The sequence below is a fragment of the Bicyclus anynana genome, chromosome 1 (genome assembly GCF_947172395.1).
Source record: "Bicyclus anynana chromosome 1, ilBicAnyn1.1, whole genome shotgun sequence".
Classification (NCBI taxonomy): Eukaryota; Metazoa; Arthropoda; class Insecta; order Lepidoptera; family Nymphalidae; genus Bicyclus; species Bicyclus anynana.
The window spans coordinates 5,827,895-5,847,140 of NC_069083.1; the positions used below are offsets into that span (position 1 = coordinate 5,827,895).

At 34.6% G+C, this 19,246-nt stretch overlaps 2 protein-coding genes across 2 annotated transcripts; both read left to right on the forward strand.

The window, feature by feature from the left end:
• Positions 1-4,923: 4,923 nt before the first annotated feature.
• LOC112056874 (odorant receptor 4-like) lies at positions 4,924-9,186 on the forward strand. The gene is made up of 5 exons (XM_024097359.2): positions 4,924-5,684; positions 5,758-5,857; positions 6,503-6,604; positions 7,380-7,535; positions 8,153-9,186. The coding sequence occupies exons 1-5, from the start codon at positions 4,924-4,926 to the stop codon at positions 8,216-8,218; spliced, it is 1,185 nt and encodes a 394-aa protein (XP_023953127.2). The 3' UTR covers positions 8,219-9,186.
• A 6,539-nt stretch (positions 9,187-15,725) lies between these two features.
• LOC112056873 (odorant receptor Or2-like) lies at positions 15,726-18,908 on the forward strand. The gene is made up of 5 exons (XM_024097358.2): positions 15,726-16,486; positions 16,596-16,695; positions 16,769-16,870; positions 18,073-18,228; positions 18,846-18,908. Exons 1-5 carry the CDS (start codon positions 15,726-15,728, stop codon positions 18,906-18,908), a joined length of 1,182 nt encoding a protein of 393 aa, XP_023953126.2.
• The last annotated feature ends 338 nt before the right edge of the window (positions 18,909-19,246 follow it).

Below are 19,246 nucleotides of genomic sequence, written 5' to 3' on the forward strand. Positions count from 1 at the left end.
ATATCCGCAGAAGAACCAAAGTTACCGACATAGGTCAAGGTGTCGCGAAGCTGAAGTGGCAATAGGCGGGGCACATAGTTCGAAGAGCCGATGGACGTTGGGGTCTAAAGGTGCTGGAATAGCGACCCCGCACTAGAAAACGCAGTGTTGGTCGACCCCCCACCAGGTGGAGTGACGACATCAAGCGAGTCGCAGGGACTCGCTGGATGCAGGCTGCTCAGGATCGTAATGTTTGGAAGTTTCTACAAAAGGCCTATGTCCTGCAGTGGACGTCCATCGGCTGATATAATGATGATGATGATGATTGAGTTATAGTCTACTTTTTATTCTAAAAAAAGCTTTTGTTCTCTCGGTATTTTGAATAACTGAATTTCGAAGACGAAATCGCGGGCGTCCGCTAGTTTATATTGCAAAACAAACTCCTTTTAAACATAAAGTGTTCTGCAAGTCATAGTCTATTTAAATTGCCTAATCCTTGTCCCAGGGATGTTGTGGGCAGTAATCAGTCGGTAGCGAGCGGCGCGCGGCGTCCCGCAGGATTTAGTTTCAATCATGGAGGTAGTCTAGCGCGAGGATTCATGCATACTAAACAGTCTGTAGTTATACCTAATTCCTTTTTGTAACATTTTTGAAGACTATTATTTTATAACTTTTTTTTATCATCATTACCTAATTATTAACCACGAGCACGAATGAAGTCTGCTCTTATGAAAGGGGCTAGGCCATTTGCATCCACATTTCTAATTCGTACAGCAAAAATTTGGAATACCTTTCCGGCGTTTGTGTTTCCTGACACTTATAATTTGAACACCTTCAGAGCAAGAGTGAATAAGCATCTAGCCTATATTGCATAAGTAAAAGACCAAAAGTTCACCACGCTGACCCAATGCGGATTGGCAGACTTCACGCGTAGAGAATTGAAAAAATTCTCAGGTGTACAGGTTTACTCACAATGATATTCCTTCATCTTTTGAGACACGTGATACTTAATTTCTTAAAATGCACATAATTGAAAAGTTGGGAGATGCATGCCGCGGACTGGATTTGAACCTACGCCCTCCGGAATTGGAAGCAGAGGTCATATCCACTTGGCTATCACGGCTCATGCCCACGTGGAATGGTGGCAAGAATACTGGCTACATTTCTGCGCTGGGCAGCCAGGCTGATCCTTTGCACAAAGAATGTGCCAGCCATTCTGTCATCAGTCGAGGCCAAAAAATTTTTTGGCACTGCTCCAAGGGTCTCTACGGCAAAAGGAACACCGGATGACATTTGGTACATAGAATCTCAATTTTGTAAATGTCAACTAGCTAAAATAGTGAATTAGCCTGCAGTTTTGGAATACAAACTCTCACGGATGGACGAACAAGCTCAGCAAGTCAAATAATTTTACGAGCGATAAATCGCGTGCAAAAAGTTATTCAATGTAAATAACAATATACTTGTAGGAGCTTGTAAATCTTTAAAATAAAAACATAACAAATCAACGTTCCAAGAAAGAAATATAATATTTTCCCGCAAAAAAAAATGTAGAACGTTTCGAGACCTAAATCACTTGTTGGTAAGAAATTAATTTTTGCTTACAACAGATTTCATAAACACCAGTAGGCAAATAAAGCGTTGTAGAAGACAAGTGACTGACTGCCGGCAATTAACAGGCGAAAGCCCAACAAAGGGGCCTCTTAGTTACACTTAATTAAAAAACAGGAAAGAGGCGTGAACAGTTTTTTTTTTAAATATGGCGAGCGAAGTGAAGGAACGCAATTGTGAATAATAGTGGAAATATGAGAACAATAAATTTCTATCTATTGTAACTATTGTAACAGATGAAAAGCGAGCTTGAGTTTTCATTATTTCATTGTTCTTCAATGGAGGAGGTTATTGTTTTTAGAACAAATATTAAGAGTAGTGGGTTATGTTAGTATTAAAGCTAGTATTTTTTTTTATTAAGCGACAATTCAGAGCTTGATTGCATTGTCGTCTGATGTTAAGTGACAATGCAGTTAAATCGTACAACGGAATAATACATTATGATATAAGTGAGGTAAGTTGAAAATTACAGCCGAGGCGATTTGCAAGCTCGAGCCATATCTAGAGCTTTAGTAAGGAAGCAGAGGCTGTAATTATCAAAGCGCACGTATGTCATGCGACGTTTTATAACACATTTGCGACGAAACACACTTTGAACACACTTTTTGAAAACAAATTTGCATCTTTGCCTGTTTTCCATATGATGACATTTTGATAAGCTTGTCATTTTTAACAGATAACGAAGTGCGTACACCGCGTTTGTTTTTTTAGACAAATGCACGAAAAACACTAATAAAGTAAATTAATATTTTTGTGTTTCTGATACAGACATTTATTGTCAAAACTATTAAAATTAAAGAATTAAATGTTTTTTATTATATTTTATTGCACAAAGTTAATTTTATTCATAAAATCTTCAGCACTTTTTTGCCATAAAAACTCTTTGCCAAGATTTTAAAAAACACCGTTCGTTATTAGACGGATGATAAATGTTTTATATTACATTACGGCACATGTGCGTAATGATTACGATATTGAAATTGGTGAAATATGAGATACCTTGCAAGCAAATGTGTTATAAGTTAATAAAAGATACGCATTGTTAATCTTTGGTCTATTCGCTAATTATACCGAAATAATAAATTGTCAATAGCCTACATACGTAACAAATCACGCCCAAAGCTTAAAATACTTAAATAAGCTTGTAAATTAAGACAATTTTTATATCACGCCATCACAATTCTATATTCACTACGACGCCTCACGTCGAGTTCGTATTAAAAATTTAATATAATCGAGCACAGCAACGCGAACAACTAGATCCTTACATAATAGAAATGGGACTTTTTAATATCCCGAAAAGCATTCACGCATCGCACAAAGTTGAGCGTGGAGCCATGAAAGACGCGGTTCAGACACATACCACGGTAATGATGGCTGCAGGCCGTCGCATTGTGCCAACACTGCGCCCGGAAAATTAAAGCAACTAAACTTAGAGGATTTTTCACCATAGGCACAGCTGTTGTGCATTTTAGTTCTCACATAGTTTGTGTTAACTAGGGGAATATGTGTGTTCTCCTATTTAGTTAGAGAAACCTTTGTTTACTAATGATGATGTTTTTTGGATTTCATATTTGTGGATTGATCTACGAGTATAGGTACATAAAAATTAAAGCAACTAAACTTAGAGGATTTTTCATCATAGGCACAGCTGTTGTGCATTTTAGTACTCACATAGTTTGTGTTAACTAGGGGAATATGTGTGTTCTCCTATTTAAAAACCTTTGTTTACTAATATTTAGATGTATTTTGGATTTGATATTTCTGGATTGATCTACGAGTATACATTAAATTTAAAGCAACTAAACTTACATAATTTTTCAGCATAGACACAGCTGTTGTGCATTTTGGTTCTCACATAGTCTGTGTTAACTATGGGAATATGTGTGTTCTCCTATTTAGTTAGAGAAACCTTTGTTTACTAATGTTTTGATGTATTTTGGATTTGATATTTGTGGATTGATCTACGCGTATACATCAAAATTAAAGCAACTAAACTTACATAATTTTTCACCATAGGCACAGCTGTTGTGCATTTTGGTTCTCACATAGTCTGTGTTAACTATGGGAATATGTGTGTTCTCCTATTTAGTTAGAGAAACCTTTGTTTACTAATGTTTTGATGTATTTTGGATTTGGTGGTACAATCTTTACAAATAGTCAACTGACGTATCAAAAGTGCTTGTAAACTGAGCCTACTTGAAATAAATGAATTTTGAATTGTTTGAACTTTTGATATTTGTGGATTGATCTACGCGTATACATCAAAATTAAAGCAACTAAACTTAAAGAATTTATCACTATAGGCACAGACAGCTGTTGTGTTTACAGTTTTGTGTTTAGTTTTTATTTTAGAGTATGTGTGTTTTCCTATTTAGTTAGAGAAATTTGTGTTAACTTTTGTTTTGTTGTTATAGTTATCTGGTTTTTACGGATCTATCTATACATACATAGAAATTAAAGCAACTAAACTTAGAGGTTATTGTACAATAGGCACAGCTGTTATGCACTTCAGTTAAAAGTTTTAATTAAAATAATATGATTATTTTATTGTTTTTAGCCTTCACGATCTGATGATTGATGATCTGTTGTGCATCTATTATTTTACAACAAAAGCTTAGATTAGATTTTTTTTTTTCGAATAAATCATTTACATATTTATTAAATAATGTGGTTGTCAGTTAATCAATATCGCGAGTTCGTACGTAATGTATCTAACAATTGTATATACATTGTTTTTCTGCTCCTCGAGACATAAATTCTGGTCAAATGGGTCAATCAATGGGCCATGTTTTCTCAAATGTGTACGTATGCAAAATTTCATGACAATAGATTGAATAGCTAATACATAAAATATTCGTAGCTACTTAAAAGCGTATCTAACAATCAATCTAGTACGTAAATTCATGATAATTTAGTCAGAATTAAATAAAGTTATGAATTACTTCATAACTTTATTTAATTCTGACTTCTAACTAACGCTTCTTCAAACAGTACCCATAATGTTGCGTGATCATATAGAAAATGCAGAAGTTTATCGTCGTTGTCGAAAAAGTTCTTAAAATCCCGATATTTCTTTGTTATTGAGTGTATTTGAACTTATAATAAAAAAAAAACAATTTACTGCTCAGAGTACTAATTTGTTAAACGATATTTAATTGGCTGTAGTAAAGTGTTTAATTATCTAATCATACCGCTAACGTCGGTGTGAATCTGCTATTACATGTCGTAATCACATGTCATAGTTAAAAATAATTACTTTTTAATAATTATTCAGGTTCTCAAAACTGTTTTGCTACCGATAAAACATATTGGTTTCTACAATTTAGAAACATGGTCGCGTTTAAATTATCTGACTGCTTCAATGTAAATTTTAAATTTCTTAAAATTTTTGGTGTATGGCCTGGCAAGATTCCGCATAAATATTATAAATATTATTCGGCTTTATTCCTCAGTATCAATCTTGTTCTCTACAATGCCTTATTGATACTAAATTTGGTTTATACACCACGAGAAATTGAACTTATAATTCGGGAAATCATCTTCCTGTTTACCGAAGTTACAGTCATTGGTAAAGTTCTCATGGTAGTTCTGATGCAGAAGAAACTTTTTACTGTTTTCGATATATTAGATTGCGAAGAATTCAACGGCTCTGGTGAAGTCAAACAGATAATAGATACACACGTTTCCATTTATAAAAAATCTTGGAAAATTTTCACAGTTTTAGGGAACTTTTCTTATGGTTCCAAAGTCGGTATACTGATTATTATGATAATGATGTTTAACGCTGACATGGAATTGCCTATTTGCAAATACTATTTCTTGGACCATGATATTGTTCGACGTTATTTTGTATTTTGGTTCATTTACCAATCGGTCGGAATGTACAGTCATATGCAGTATAACACTAATATAGATACTTTAATCTCTGGTCTGTTATATATGGCAATAGCTCAAGTAAAAATATTAAAATACGAAATAGAAAATTTGAGAGTTGTAAATATGAAAATCCAACGCAGATGTTTTTTGACAGAGGATTCGGAACAAATTGTTGTACTACATAAATATTTAAAGCATTATGAAATGATACTAAAGTAAGGAGTTATCAAAAAATTAATGTAAATGTCCTATGTCCAAACTTTATTCATTATTTTTTACCTCTTCCAGATACTGCAGCTTGGTGCAAGACTTAATCGGTGTGACATTGTTCATTCAGTTTGGCATGGCATCTATTATGATCTGCGTTGTACTGTGCGCTTTACTTCTGGTAGGTTTACCATAATTAATACATTGTATCGATGATACACCTGTGATTAGATTTATTTTAATGTACCTGGTATAATCGTTTGAATATATGTTAGATAGATACAGAAAGATGCACATTTCACTTTGTTAATAAATTCCCTTTAAAAAAATATTTCCATGTTCTGCTGCTTTTCTTATTCACATTCGGTTTTACGAGTAGATATACATAATATTATAATACAGATTAAGTCAATGTGATTAAATCGTGGAACTATTGCTCTTATACAAGCATGGGTAGACTTCCTAGAGCATAAACTCAGACCATAGGACCTGCCTCGCTAGACGTTATCCCTCTGTCAAAAGTATATATGATCACGATCTAACGTGTTTATACAAGCTGCGTCTATAGAATCGATGTATTTCGATCATTATCATTGTGTTATCATTGTGTTAAAATTACACGTGTGCGTTTTACGATTTAAATTTATAGTTGTGTGTAGTGTAAATATTTTCGATGTGTAGTTTACCTCGTCCCCCTCAAAAAAAAACGACACACAATCTTGTTGGTGAATTTGAGTGCGATAATTTGGTCAGAATAGTAATTTGGTCTGAGAGTGTAAACAGTTCCTCGTATACCTACACTTAAAAAGATTGTATTTTTTTTCAGCCGTTGAAAATAGAAGTATTAATATTCATGATTACTTATCTGTGTGCATTAGTTGGAGAAATATTTGTGCCAGCGTGGCTTGGAACGCAACTGACATACGAAGTTAGTTCTTCTTTATATTATACTGAATATTACTGAAAATTTTGGACAACGTATATATTTACGTCGATGGTCCTATATCTTACGGTTTCTACTTAGGATACGATAAAGTAATACATATTTTAATTTGTAAAAATATAATATAAAAATAATTCGCTCTACAACGAACATTTGAGGGTATTGACTCTAGACCCGAAACCTTTTTTATACAAAATAAATCGGGCAAACACGAAACAGGCTAGCACACCGATGGTTCCGTACGTAAGATCATTTTAGATCGCACAGTTTTTGTTGAGCCTCTTTTAATTTAAAGATTTAATTACAAATGTAATAAAAAAAGTGTTGAGATTTTTCTTGTAGGTAGTCTATAACGATGTTACTGACCAATTTGTATATAATACATATTTCTAAGTCAACTGAAAGCCTTAAAACCCTTGATAGTATCGAAATATGCGATTTTATGCTGAATTTAAAGCCGTACCTATCGTTTTTTACGTAAATTTAGAAGTTTGATTTTTCCACAACTTCATGGGACCGTAAACCTAAATATACGGTTTAAATTTAAACTTGATTCCTGAAATATAGGGTCTTGACAGACAAACAACAAAATGACCTTGTAAGGTTTCTGATTTTTCCTTTTTAGATACGGGTCCCTAAAAAAATACTAAAACTATTACTATATAACTATTCTATATACGAGTACTATACCTCAGCTAGGTCATCAAAAATCGCTCAATTTCCTCCCTTTTTATAGAAAAAAACGTGTTTACTTTACCAGAGTGGCGAGCTAGTCTCGGCGGCTTACTACAGTGAATGGATACCAAGATCAGAGAGATTCAAACGAAGTCTTAAGCTCTTTATGGTACGGGCGAACACTAACATCGTGATAACAGGCTGGAGGATATTCCCGCTATCCCTTGATACTTTCACTTCGGTAAGGAAAAACTTTGTTGATAATACGGGAACTTTGTCGTAGACTTCTCTTCGATATCCTTTACTTATTCAAAGATTTCACTACAGCCTTTCTTGATGAGATGAGTACTGTTTACCAACAAACAAATTAGAAACGAAGGTAGAAAACGTGGATATGGAGAGTGTGGCTTCGAATCCGGTCCGGGGCATGTACCTCCAACTTTTCAGTTGTGTGCATTTTAAGAAATTAAATATCACGTGTCACAAACGGTGAAGGATAACATCGTGAGGAAACCTGCATTCCAGACAATTTACTTGTTTCTCTGCTTGTGTGAAATCTGCCAATCTGCATTCCATCGGCCAGCGTGGTGGACTATTGGCCTAAGGAGACTTGAGCTCAGCAATGAGCCGAATATGCGTTGATAATGATTACGACGACTTGAAAAAAAGTTATTTTGAAATCACAGACAATGTATTGATACTTTGTTAATATAGTTTCTGAGCAAAATGTTTCAAATTCAGTAGGTAGGTATATATAATTAATACTTATTAATCTATAAGTAAATATAATATTCTCTATATCTAAACTATAAACCTAAATATATGTAAAGATGTTATTTTGATATTTTTCCATTGCAGATTATGAAGACAGCTTATTCGTTTTTCACTCTAATTAGGAATGTTCAAGACCGAGATGAAAATTAATCACCAACAAAAAATAAAAAATGTGTTGGATAGAAGCAGGCGTTACTTTGCGGAAGTTCATCATGAATATATAATAATTTAAATTTTATTTTGCAATTACCCGCGAAAAGCCGACAAACCTATGCGACAATGTCACCCAGGTCCGACAAATACTCACTACGTACATTTCACCCCGAAACCAGATCATCCTCAGGAGTCGGCGGATAATAGCAAAATAAATAAATTATTATATAAAAAATGTGTATCAAGGAGTATAAATGTTTAAAAAATTTTCATTAAGTTTGTAGATATGCAATCATTTTGTTTAAAGTTAACATGTTAGATCGGTAGGTTGAAATGTATGCACAATGCACATTACTGAATTAATATATATTTAAAATAATAAAATTCACTTAGAAAAACTAAACAAAAATCAATACTAGAAATACTACCTAGAACTCGAGTCCATGTCTTTATTTATTTATTAATTTATAGATTATTGCACAAAACAAAAACAATAACAAAGAAAACATAGATAACAAGTATGTGCAAAAGCGGTCTTATTGCTTACCGCAATATCTATCAGACAACCTTTGGATAAAGGAATTAATGTTATTAAGTGCCTTCATGTCTTCACATTTTAAAGTCTACTCTCTGGATTAATGAGGTTACCTTAGTAAAAAATAAAAATATGATTTTTATTATAAAGAAAACTTATCAATAAATGATATAAATCTCCCTTACATATGAACCGAAAGTGCAAAGTCAAAGTCGTTAAATCGAAGGACGTTAGTGCTTATCTGGCACTAAGTCGACATATTTTCTTTCGAATATTGCTTTTCTATTGCTGAATTGAGTTACAAAGAATTTAACAAAACTTATTTCAAGGCATTGTTAAACTAGCAAAAAGGTTTACGAAGTACCTAATTATTTTCAAAACATTTTACGCCCCTTAATCCTTTAGAAGCATATCTAATAAATAAATCTCTTAATGTCTATACAGCATAACTAATAAATAAATCTCTTAATGTCTATAACATCTTGTATAAGTCTATTTCTATTATAATACTAGAGGACGCTGCGACTTTGTCCACGTGAAATTGAGCTTTTTTTACGAATACCGGGGAAATCATTGCTTTTTCTCCTCTATCTTCCAGTGATAGTCTCGTTAAAATCGGTACAGCCGTCCCAGAGATAAGTTGGGACAAACAGACGGATTAACAGACAATGCTTGCTATTATAAATACTACTGTACTGTAAAGTTATTTTGAAATCACTGACAGATAATTAAATTTTATTTATATGTATGGATGCTGATGATAATATAATATTATCACGGAGTTCTAAGTTAATAGATAGATAAATTCAATACGTATCATACATTAGTATTCCGCAAACGTAAAATACCTATACGTTTCCAAATAGAGACGAAAGAGATCACTCACCATCTCGACCCCAGCAATTAAAACGCACCCAAAGGGTTGCAATGCTATCGAAATTGCAAACACGTTCATTGTTTTAATCTACTCTGCAATCCACACGAACGTTATACAGAATTATAATGTTTTCTACTTTAGCTTAATCGTTCTCTGCTCTTTAAGTCGAGAAACATCGTTCAGGGGTAAGTTCATCTTCCACTGGTCGTTTATGCTTCGTGGATCGTGTTCTTAATACATGAAATAATAATTCCTTAACTCTACGCCCGTTCGTTTTTCTCTCAGACCAATTATTGTATTGTATCTCGCTAGACGTTACTTTTCTGTCAAAGCATATGATCAATGATCTAATGCGATTATAAAAACTGTCTCTATAGTATCGATGTTTTATATTTGTAATCGCGTTCGTTGGTTATAGAGCTCCGTAAAAATTAATTTGTGTAATTGAATGGTGTAAAATAGGGGCAAAGACTTCTAGTTTAGTATAAGATCTACAGCTATCTAAGCTCGTTTTCCTCCGAACAATTTTGTTCGTGAATTTTGGTGCGATACTGGTCCTTCTATAATTGGTCTGAGGTATTTCTTCCTGCCACACGGTGGAACCGGAACCCGGACTGGGAATCCATGGAATGCTAAGATATTCCTCGTCGTCGTCGTGGCCTAACTTTAGTTACATTTTCATTCTTGATGAGGTCTATAATAGTAGGTATTAACTTGCATATGTATGTTTTTGTAAGTCCTATTTGGTGTTGTATTGTTTAACACAGAAAACCAAAAATCATGCCACTAGAAGCTTAGATAGATGTAAAACCTAGACAGTATTTAGCTTTTAGTTTATCTACACTACCACCCTACCGAAAAAGACGTATCGCCAAGCGATTTAGCGTTCCGGTACGGAATCTCCACTTGAAAATCCACACTCCTTTCAGTTTCTACTGAAAGGGATGTGGATTTTCATCCTCATCCTAACAAGATAGCTAGCTTCCATCTTAGATTGCATCATCACTTACCATCAGGTGAGATTGTAGTTAAGGGCTAACTTGTAAAGAATAAAAAAAAAATACTACATATTAAAGCATCGGGAGTGTGAAACATAATTATTATAACGTACTACTACGTACTACGTATAAATAAAATAAAGCTTATAAATTAGTGTCCAATTTTGGAAACACATCTCATTTCAATGTTCTCGCCTTTTGTAGAAGGAAGGAAGGCAAGCCTTTTTTTAAAAGATGAAAGATTTATGTAGTACAATAGAATGAACCTAGCGATAATTTAGTGTTGGCAGCTGGATTTACAAGCGCGTCGTCAATGAATAATAAATTCAGGTTCTTGACATCTTGGGTTCTTCTTATAAAGGCGGTCTAGTGAGGACTGAAACCCTTTTATTAAAGCATATATTACAACACGTCCTGCGTGTGACACTGAATAATATGTTACTTTATGTTTCTCGATGGATATTACATCCATTTCTATTGTAATTTTGTAACAAATATTACAAATGCTTTTAGTTTTTTTTAATTGTAAGTTATTTTCGGTACTCAATTAATTCGTTACTTTAATAGTCAGTCAGTTCAATTTATTATGAGTTCTTTAGTTGGGTTAAATAAAAAATGTTATCGATTTAATTTAATATAGCAAGTTAGCAGTATTTACTTAATTTATAGAGCCATGATAGCCCAGTGGATATGACCTCTGCCTCCGATTCCGGAGAGTGTGGGTTTGAATCCGGTCCGGGGCATGCACCTCCAACTTTTCAGTTGTGTGCATTTTAAGAAATTATATATCACGTGTCTCAAACGGTGAAGGAAAACATCGTGAGGAAACCTGCACACCAGAGAATTTTCTTAATTCTCTGCGTGTGTGAAGTCCCCTCTCATTGTGAGAGGAGACTCGAGCTCAGCAGTGAGCCGAATATGGGTTGATAACGACTTAATTTATTTGTCAACCCCATTATTCTATGATGATTATTTCCAGTCAGTAAAATGTCAAGTGCATCTGTCACTGAAATTACATTTTACTAGTAAAATGACATTTCAGTGACAGTTGCACTTGTCATTTTACTTCATTTATTACGATTAATAATTCCAGTCAGTAAAATGACAAGTGTAACTGTCACTGAAATGACATTTTACTAGTAAAATGACATTTCAGTGACAGTTGCACTTGTCATTTTACTTCATTTATTACGATTAATAATTCCAGTCAGTAAAATGACAAGTGTAACTGTCACTGAAATGACATTTTACTAGTAAAATGACATTTCAGTGAAATGACATTTTACTAGTAAAATGACATTTCAGTGACAGTTGCACTTGTCATTTTATTTCATTTATTACGATTAATAATTCCAGTCAGTAAAATGACAAGTGTAACTGTCACTGAAATTACATTTTACTAGTAAAGTCATTTTACTGACTGGAATTAATAATCGTAGGTATCTACTAATTTTTTATAGATTTCGCTTTTTAATTCGAAGCCTGTATATATTACTTACAGTCTACAGACAACAAAAAAACATTTATACAAAGACGTTCTTGACATTTCTAATGCAAATTGATGGTAGCTATGTTAAAACTTGGCTCACATGTAAAATTAGTAAAACAAACCCAGTAATCCTCGCCCTTTAAGTGAAAACATGTCTTTGCTTTAAAACCGTGAGAGTTAGAATGTAACTTGGACACATTAAGCTTACCAAATTAATTAATTTACGGTATGTGGGTAGTTAGGAAAAATTGTGTGTACTCGGTCTTAATTATTATGAGTGGACTTATTTAAGTTTTGCTGTCTAGTTGGCTGTTTGGAGAGACCAGTCACGTCTGAAGTTCTGAATTGTTATTATGGACCTACTTACTTAATTCTTGTTGTATTGTTGTGTATGAGCACTTTCTTGAACTTCATTATAATAATTATAATTTTTTTTTAGTCTCTCATTATATAATAACTAGCGGACGCCCGCGACTTCGTCTGCGTAAATTTCGATGTCAACTTTACTACTACCCCTACCCTACCACTACCCCAACCCTACCCTACCCAACCCCTACATCTACCCTACCCCTACCCTACCCTACCCCTACCCCAAACCTACCCCTACCCTACCCCTACCTTACCCCTACCCCCATCCTACCCCTACCCTATACCTTTCCTACCCCTATCCCACCCGTACCCCTATCTCACGCCTATCCTACCCCTACCCTACCACTTCCCTATCCTACCCGTACCTCTACCCTACCACTACCCTACCTCTACCCCTACCCTACCACTACCCTAAACCCGGCCCTAAACCTACCCTACCCTACCCGTACCCTACCCTACCCTGTAACTTTTCTATCTTACTCCTACCCTTAGCAAAATCGGTCCAGTCCTTCGAGAGTGGTGGTATGACCAAGAGAAATAGAGACTTCTATGCTAATAATATAAAGAGGTAAAGTTCGTGTGGTTGTAGGAGGTAATCTCTGGATCTACTGGACCGATTTGAAAAATTGTTTCACCAATAGAAAGCTACGTTATTTGCGAGTGTCATAGGCTATGTTTGATCCCCCATATTCACACGGGAACGGGAACTACGTTAATGAAAGCGCCGGGCGTCATATAGCGGAATTTCTGCGTCATTTAGAAATTTTGTATTATCTCCAAAACTATTTAAGTAATTAACATACTGTAAAGGGCAAATCTTATCTCCATAATATCCTTGTGATTATTAAATAATTTATTTTAATAAGGATTAAAGTTTAGTTGTATAAATAATGACGTAAACCTAAGTATTTAAAATTAATAATTTTTATAACACAAAAGGTACTATATCTGCTAATATATAGAAGATAGATATATGGTGTCGCGGACTTTTTTGTAGAACTTTTAAAGATACATATAGTCTCCATACATTAATTTCAATTTTACAAAATAGTTAAGGCAGCGCATACGAATAAGTCTGTTTAAGAGGATTTTCAGTCCGACCTGTATGACAAAAACTGTGATAACTCGGCTAATATATATGATACCAATATAAAATATAGCCTATAGCACTCCCCGATAATGTAGCATTCTACTGGTGAAAGAATTTTTAAAATCGGACCAGTAGTTCCGAAGATTACCCCATTTAAAAAATGTGACAAACTTACAAACTTACAAACTTTACCTCTTTATAATATTAGTATAGATGTAGTGTCTAATTCATGACATCTTGTAGTGACCAGGTTACTTCATCATTAGGTTCCTTGCAAGTTGATTTTGATGTTTACGAATACGCTTTTGGTATCTTTTCATTGAGTGTGCAACTTCTGTCTTTATAGTTTTAATTTTTAGTTCACGATGCAAGCGATCATTTTTAATGTACGAAGGAGCATTGGTAATCATGCGAAGCATTTTTGACTGGAACCGCTGCAGAATTTCTATATTCCAGTTTTATGCTGTACCCTAAAGTTGCACTCCTTACGTCAATACTGGCTTAAATGACCTTGTATAATAAAAGCTTATTTTACAGCGATAGTTGTGACTTTAGATTTGAAAGCCAATACATCTTTCTCACTTGTTGGCCAAGGGCTTTTCTTTTCGTGAAGATGTATTTCGTCTTAGATAGCTGTCTGTCCAGATATATAAATAAGTATCTGACATTCTCTGACTGAGGGATTTTAACTTGATTGAGTTCCACTTCGGGACAAGTATCGCGCCTTAGTGTGAACGTCACATGTACGGAATTCGATTCGTTTGCTTTAATTCTCCAGTCCTTCAATTATTTCGATAGTCTGTTCAAAGTTCCTTGGAGTTTTAGAAAAGCTCCAGATGAAGTCGCATCAGCTGCTAAAATGGCTGTATCGTCAGCATATCAAATCTCTGCATGATCAAATCAGAAATGAGGAGATCCGCAGAAGAACCAAAGTCACCGACATAGCTCAACGTTTCGCGAAGCTGAAGTGGCAATGGGCGGGCACATTCGAAGAGCCGATGGACGGTGGAGTCCCAAGGTGATGGAATGGCGACTCCGCAGTAGAAAGCGCAGTGTTGGTCGACTCCCCACCAGGTGGACCAACGTAATCAAGTCGCAGGGATTCACTGGATGTAGGCGGCTCAGGATCGTGAAGTTTGGAAGTCCCTACAAAAGGCCCATGTCCTACATCCATCGGCTGACATGATGATGATGATGATATGTTAACATAACCTATGTATCTCTTAATTTTAATTTTTTGAGTATATAAAATATATTGTGTAAAACGTGGAAGTTGTTGAACTTTTTCAATTAACTTTCTCTTTGTTATCTACCAAGCTAATTGTAACAACAATAAAGAAGCGCTTTAAAGTTAATACCTACGAGTAACTATTACTTTACACGTTTTTATTGTAAAGGCAGACTAAACCGCAAGTCAAACCAAGTGCTACAAAACATTTAATTCAAAATAACTCAACATTTCTTTTTTCAAAGGACGTCTTATAAAAGTAGTTAATAAAATACAGCTATATTCATAAACTGTTGCTTATTATAAATTCATTACCACCTTACCTACAGTTAAAGAAAATTATACATCTAATGCATCTACTTACTAAAGACTTTAGGGGTAATACACAAGTATAACTTCTTCATAATTGGAAAAGCTCCTCAAAGTAATTTGTGAAGAGGATGACACTCCAAGGCACGCTTTCTCAGAATATTCATGCATGCACGGTTGAGGGTCTGGAACTTCGAAACCTGATACAAGTCTAAACTATATAGTTGCCTACCGTACTTACCGACGGTAAGAAAAAGCATCAGCTGACAAACCTTCACTTTTTAACAATGAGGAAGGCCTAGCCCATACAGGCTTTAACGTAAATAATACAATTTAGGTTATGATCCGTTATCTCATTGCAATAATCGTAGGAAGATAATTTTCAGTGAGATATCGGACCATAGCTGAAGACGACACGAAAGAGTCGTTTAAAACTTCACTGTGAAAAGTATTTCTTTTAAATAATTACGTTCACATTCTTACGATATCAATTGCTATAATAAAATGTTATAAAATACATTATTAAGGCTTTTTATTTCTAATCGAAAAACTATATATAATGCCTTCAATTGTTATGAACCACATTCGTACTACTTTACCTTATTAAAAATGGCTGCTACAAGTCAGTTAGAGAGCTTAAACAGAACCTTATTTTGTTGGAGACTTCTAGGGATATGGCCTGGGGAAAACCCTAGTCGCTTTTATAGATTCTATACAGTTATTTTCTTGTTTTCAACGATGATAATATATGACACAGCACTTGCGGTAAACTTATTTTGTACGCCGTTAAAAATTGAGTTACTGATTCAAGAGGTTACTTTCTTCTTCAACGTTGTATCTATCACGACGAAGATTTTGATGGTAATTGTATGGAGAAAAAGGATTACCAAGCTATTGGAAATATTAGACAGTGAAATGTTTCAGGGCAAAGATGATGCCACTCGAAATATTTTAGCAGGAGATACAAATTCCTATACACTATATAGAAATATACTCTTGGTGATGGGTCATTTTGCCTACGCCTTCAATTCAGTTGTACCTATTATAGCAAACTTGGTGATACCTTCGTATGTGATAAAACTCCCTACATCCAACTATTATTTTTTGGGGGAAGATACTAAAAATGACTATTTTGCATTCATATTTGGTTACCAGGCATTTGGAATTTATGGTTTGATGATGTCCGATATATCTGTCGATACATTTATAAACGGATGTTTATTCTTTGCAATAAGTCAGACGAAAGTTTTGTATTATAATTTGAGCAATCTCAAACCTGATAAAAGTCTAAAACTTTCGAGAGAGTCAAAAGAATATGTTCAGATCAAGAAATTGAATGAGTCTTTGAGGCACTACGAATGTATTTTGAAGTAAGTGTTTTAAATATTCGTAATATATAATCTATTTTACAATAAATACATTTTGAGTCATTGACTAACTTATTTACAATATTATTAAATATTCGGTGTATTTTTTTAGATACTGTGCAGAATTTCAAACTATAATAAACGTGACTTTATTTATCCAATACACGATGGGAGCTATGATTATTTGCGTATTATTATGTGGGCTATTGTTGGTAATTAATTATTATGAAGTTATTTTTAATTGCGTTGCGTCGAATTTATGTATAATATGTTTAATAATTTTAGCCATTAACGTCGGAGGAGTATACATTTATGGTAACTTATCTATCAGCTATGATAATGCAAATATTTGTGCCAGGGTGGCTGGGCACCCAACTTACCTATCAGGTAAGTACCTAATTTACTTTAAATATGAGCATAAAGGTACTGTTACACATGCCCTAAAATAGCATGCTAAAAACGTCCTATTAAGTATGCTCCATACGAGCATGCTTATCATCAGTTATGCTTATCATAGCAATGCTGATCGACTAGCATACTCAATAAGCAAACCTATTCAGACGCGCTAAAAGCATACCCCTTCCACCCGCGCAGCAAGTATACTCATAAATCTTGATATTGATTCTTGAGCAAGCTCGAAATAAGTACGCTCATTATAAGCATTGTTGCAATACACATGCTAATAAGTAGCAACTGCTCAATAGTAGCATGCTTTCGTGCTTGAAATGAGCATGTGAAACAGTAGCTTAAACACATTCTAAGACGTGAACGGACTTGGAAGTTTAGGCGTCAACTATTTTGCTTACTCTAGACGCTAGTGTAGAGTAAGCAAAGTAGTTGTAAGTTTTAACGTGTAGAAGAGTGGTGTGGACACTGAAGAGTTGTTAAAAGTATATGCTATCAATAACAAATTTGTAAAATATGGTAATTCTCGCAACTCAGTTGTTCTACCGTAAAAAGTTGTGAGATCCATGTAATACGAAATCTGTTACCTTATTCAATCCGTAATTAACGGGTCATCTGGCTTAAGTTATAACGTAATTAGCTAACATTTTAAATACCTAACATAGATTGACTTGGCCATCGCATGAATACACAATATATCTTACGATTAATACTTATTAAATTCAATAAGATTTCTTAGAGCGCTTGCCATGACAATCTATTTATTTCTTACTAGCTGACGCCGCGCGGTTTCACCCGCGTGGTTCCCATTCCAGTAAGAATACGGGGGTATTATATAGCGTATAGCTTCCTCGATAAATGGGCTATCTAAAAATAAAAGAATTTTTCAAATTGGACTAGTAGTTCCTGAGATTAGCGCGTTCAAACAAACTCTTCAGCTTTATAATATTAGTATAGCTAACAGTTTTTAAAGTCACTGTCATGTATTTAATATGAAAGTTAGTAACAGTGACGATCACATAAATAAGAAACGTAATTTGTAAATACAGTTTATACTTTATTACTTACTAAATAGGATTTGATTCTTTAATAAGAAATATGAAAAACAAATCATATCCACATGAAAAACCAGATTTTCATGTGGATATGACTATGATTGCCTAGTTCAACGCGAATTCTTTTAGAGTCAAGAGTTAGTGTTCGCGGCGTACAATAGCGATTGGATCCCTAGAAAGGCGCCATTCAAAAGGAGTATCAAGATTTTCGTAGAGCGTGCCAACACGCCCATTGTGTTGGTCGGCTTGAAAATGTTTCCATTATCTCTTGAGACGTTTACATCTGTAAGTATGCATAACATTTTTATTAACCTTTTTAAACTACATTACGTTATCATACTGTAAGGGTTGTTTGTCCTGTGTATCTTGTATGTATGTATGTAATATTGTTTACTGACTCATATCTTCCAAACGGATCATAGCCATATTTAAAAAACCTACAATTAGAAAAGCGTTATTTATTAATCGCTATACAAAATACGCGAGGCGGATGACTGGGTGCGAGCAGGTTACGCAGTCGGGATTTTTATTTTTTTTAATTATTATCCTGATATCCCCACGAGAACTCGCGAATAAACTCGTGGGTCACAGTTAGTTATGAATAAATTATAGTAACGCCGGCCACAGACGTTCAAGTAATACAGCGCAGCCTGCAGCGCGCGTAGTGATGTGGGCACTTGTAATATGTACCTACCTAACTGCGCCCGCGACGTCGTCCGCGTGGATTTCAATTTTCACTAATCCCACGGGAACCATGGATTTTCGGACTGGACTAACACATCGATTTCCGGGATGTGTTAGTCCAGAGTAAAATCTATTTCCATTCCAAATTTCAGCCAAATTGCTTTAGTAGTAGCGGCGTTAAAGAGTAACAAACAAATATCCATGTTTTTTATTCACAGATTATGAAAACGGCTTATTCCTTCATGACGCTGGTAAGAAACATTCAGGATCTTGAGGAATAGTTATATCACCACGATGTCGAAACGAATAACAATAAATAAACAACAACATCACCATGAATACGGAGACTTTTTTTTTAAATTATCTTTTCTCAAGTATATTGTGGGTAGTCAAACATTCTTATTTGAGAGACAATTACTGTTCATTTCATATTGGATGGAGCGGTTGAAAGATTGCTGCTATACACAATAATAGTACGTATTATGAACGTCATACAGGCGACTGGCACCGCATGCTATCTGAAAAACTTTATAACTGAAAAACACAGCACAAATTACAGATTATTCTCGCGAAACTAGCTAGTTTAGCTTTGAATTTATGGTTTATCGAAAGGCGCTCG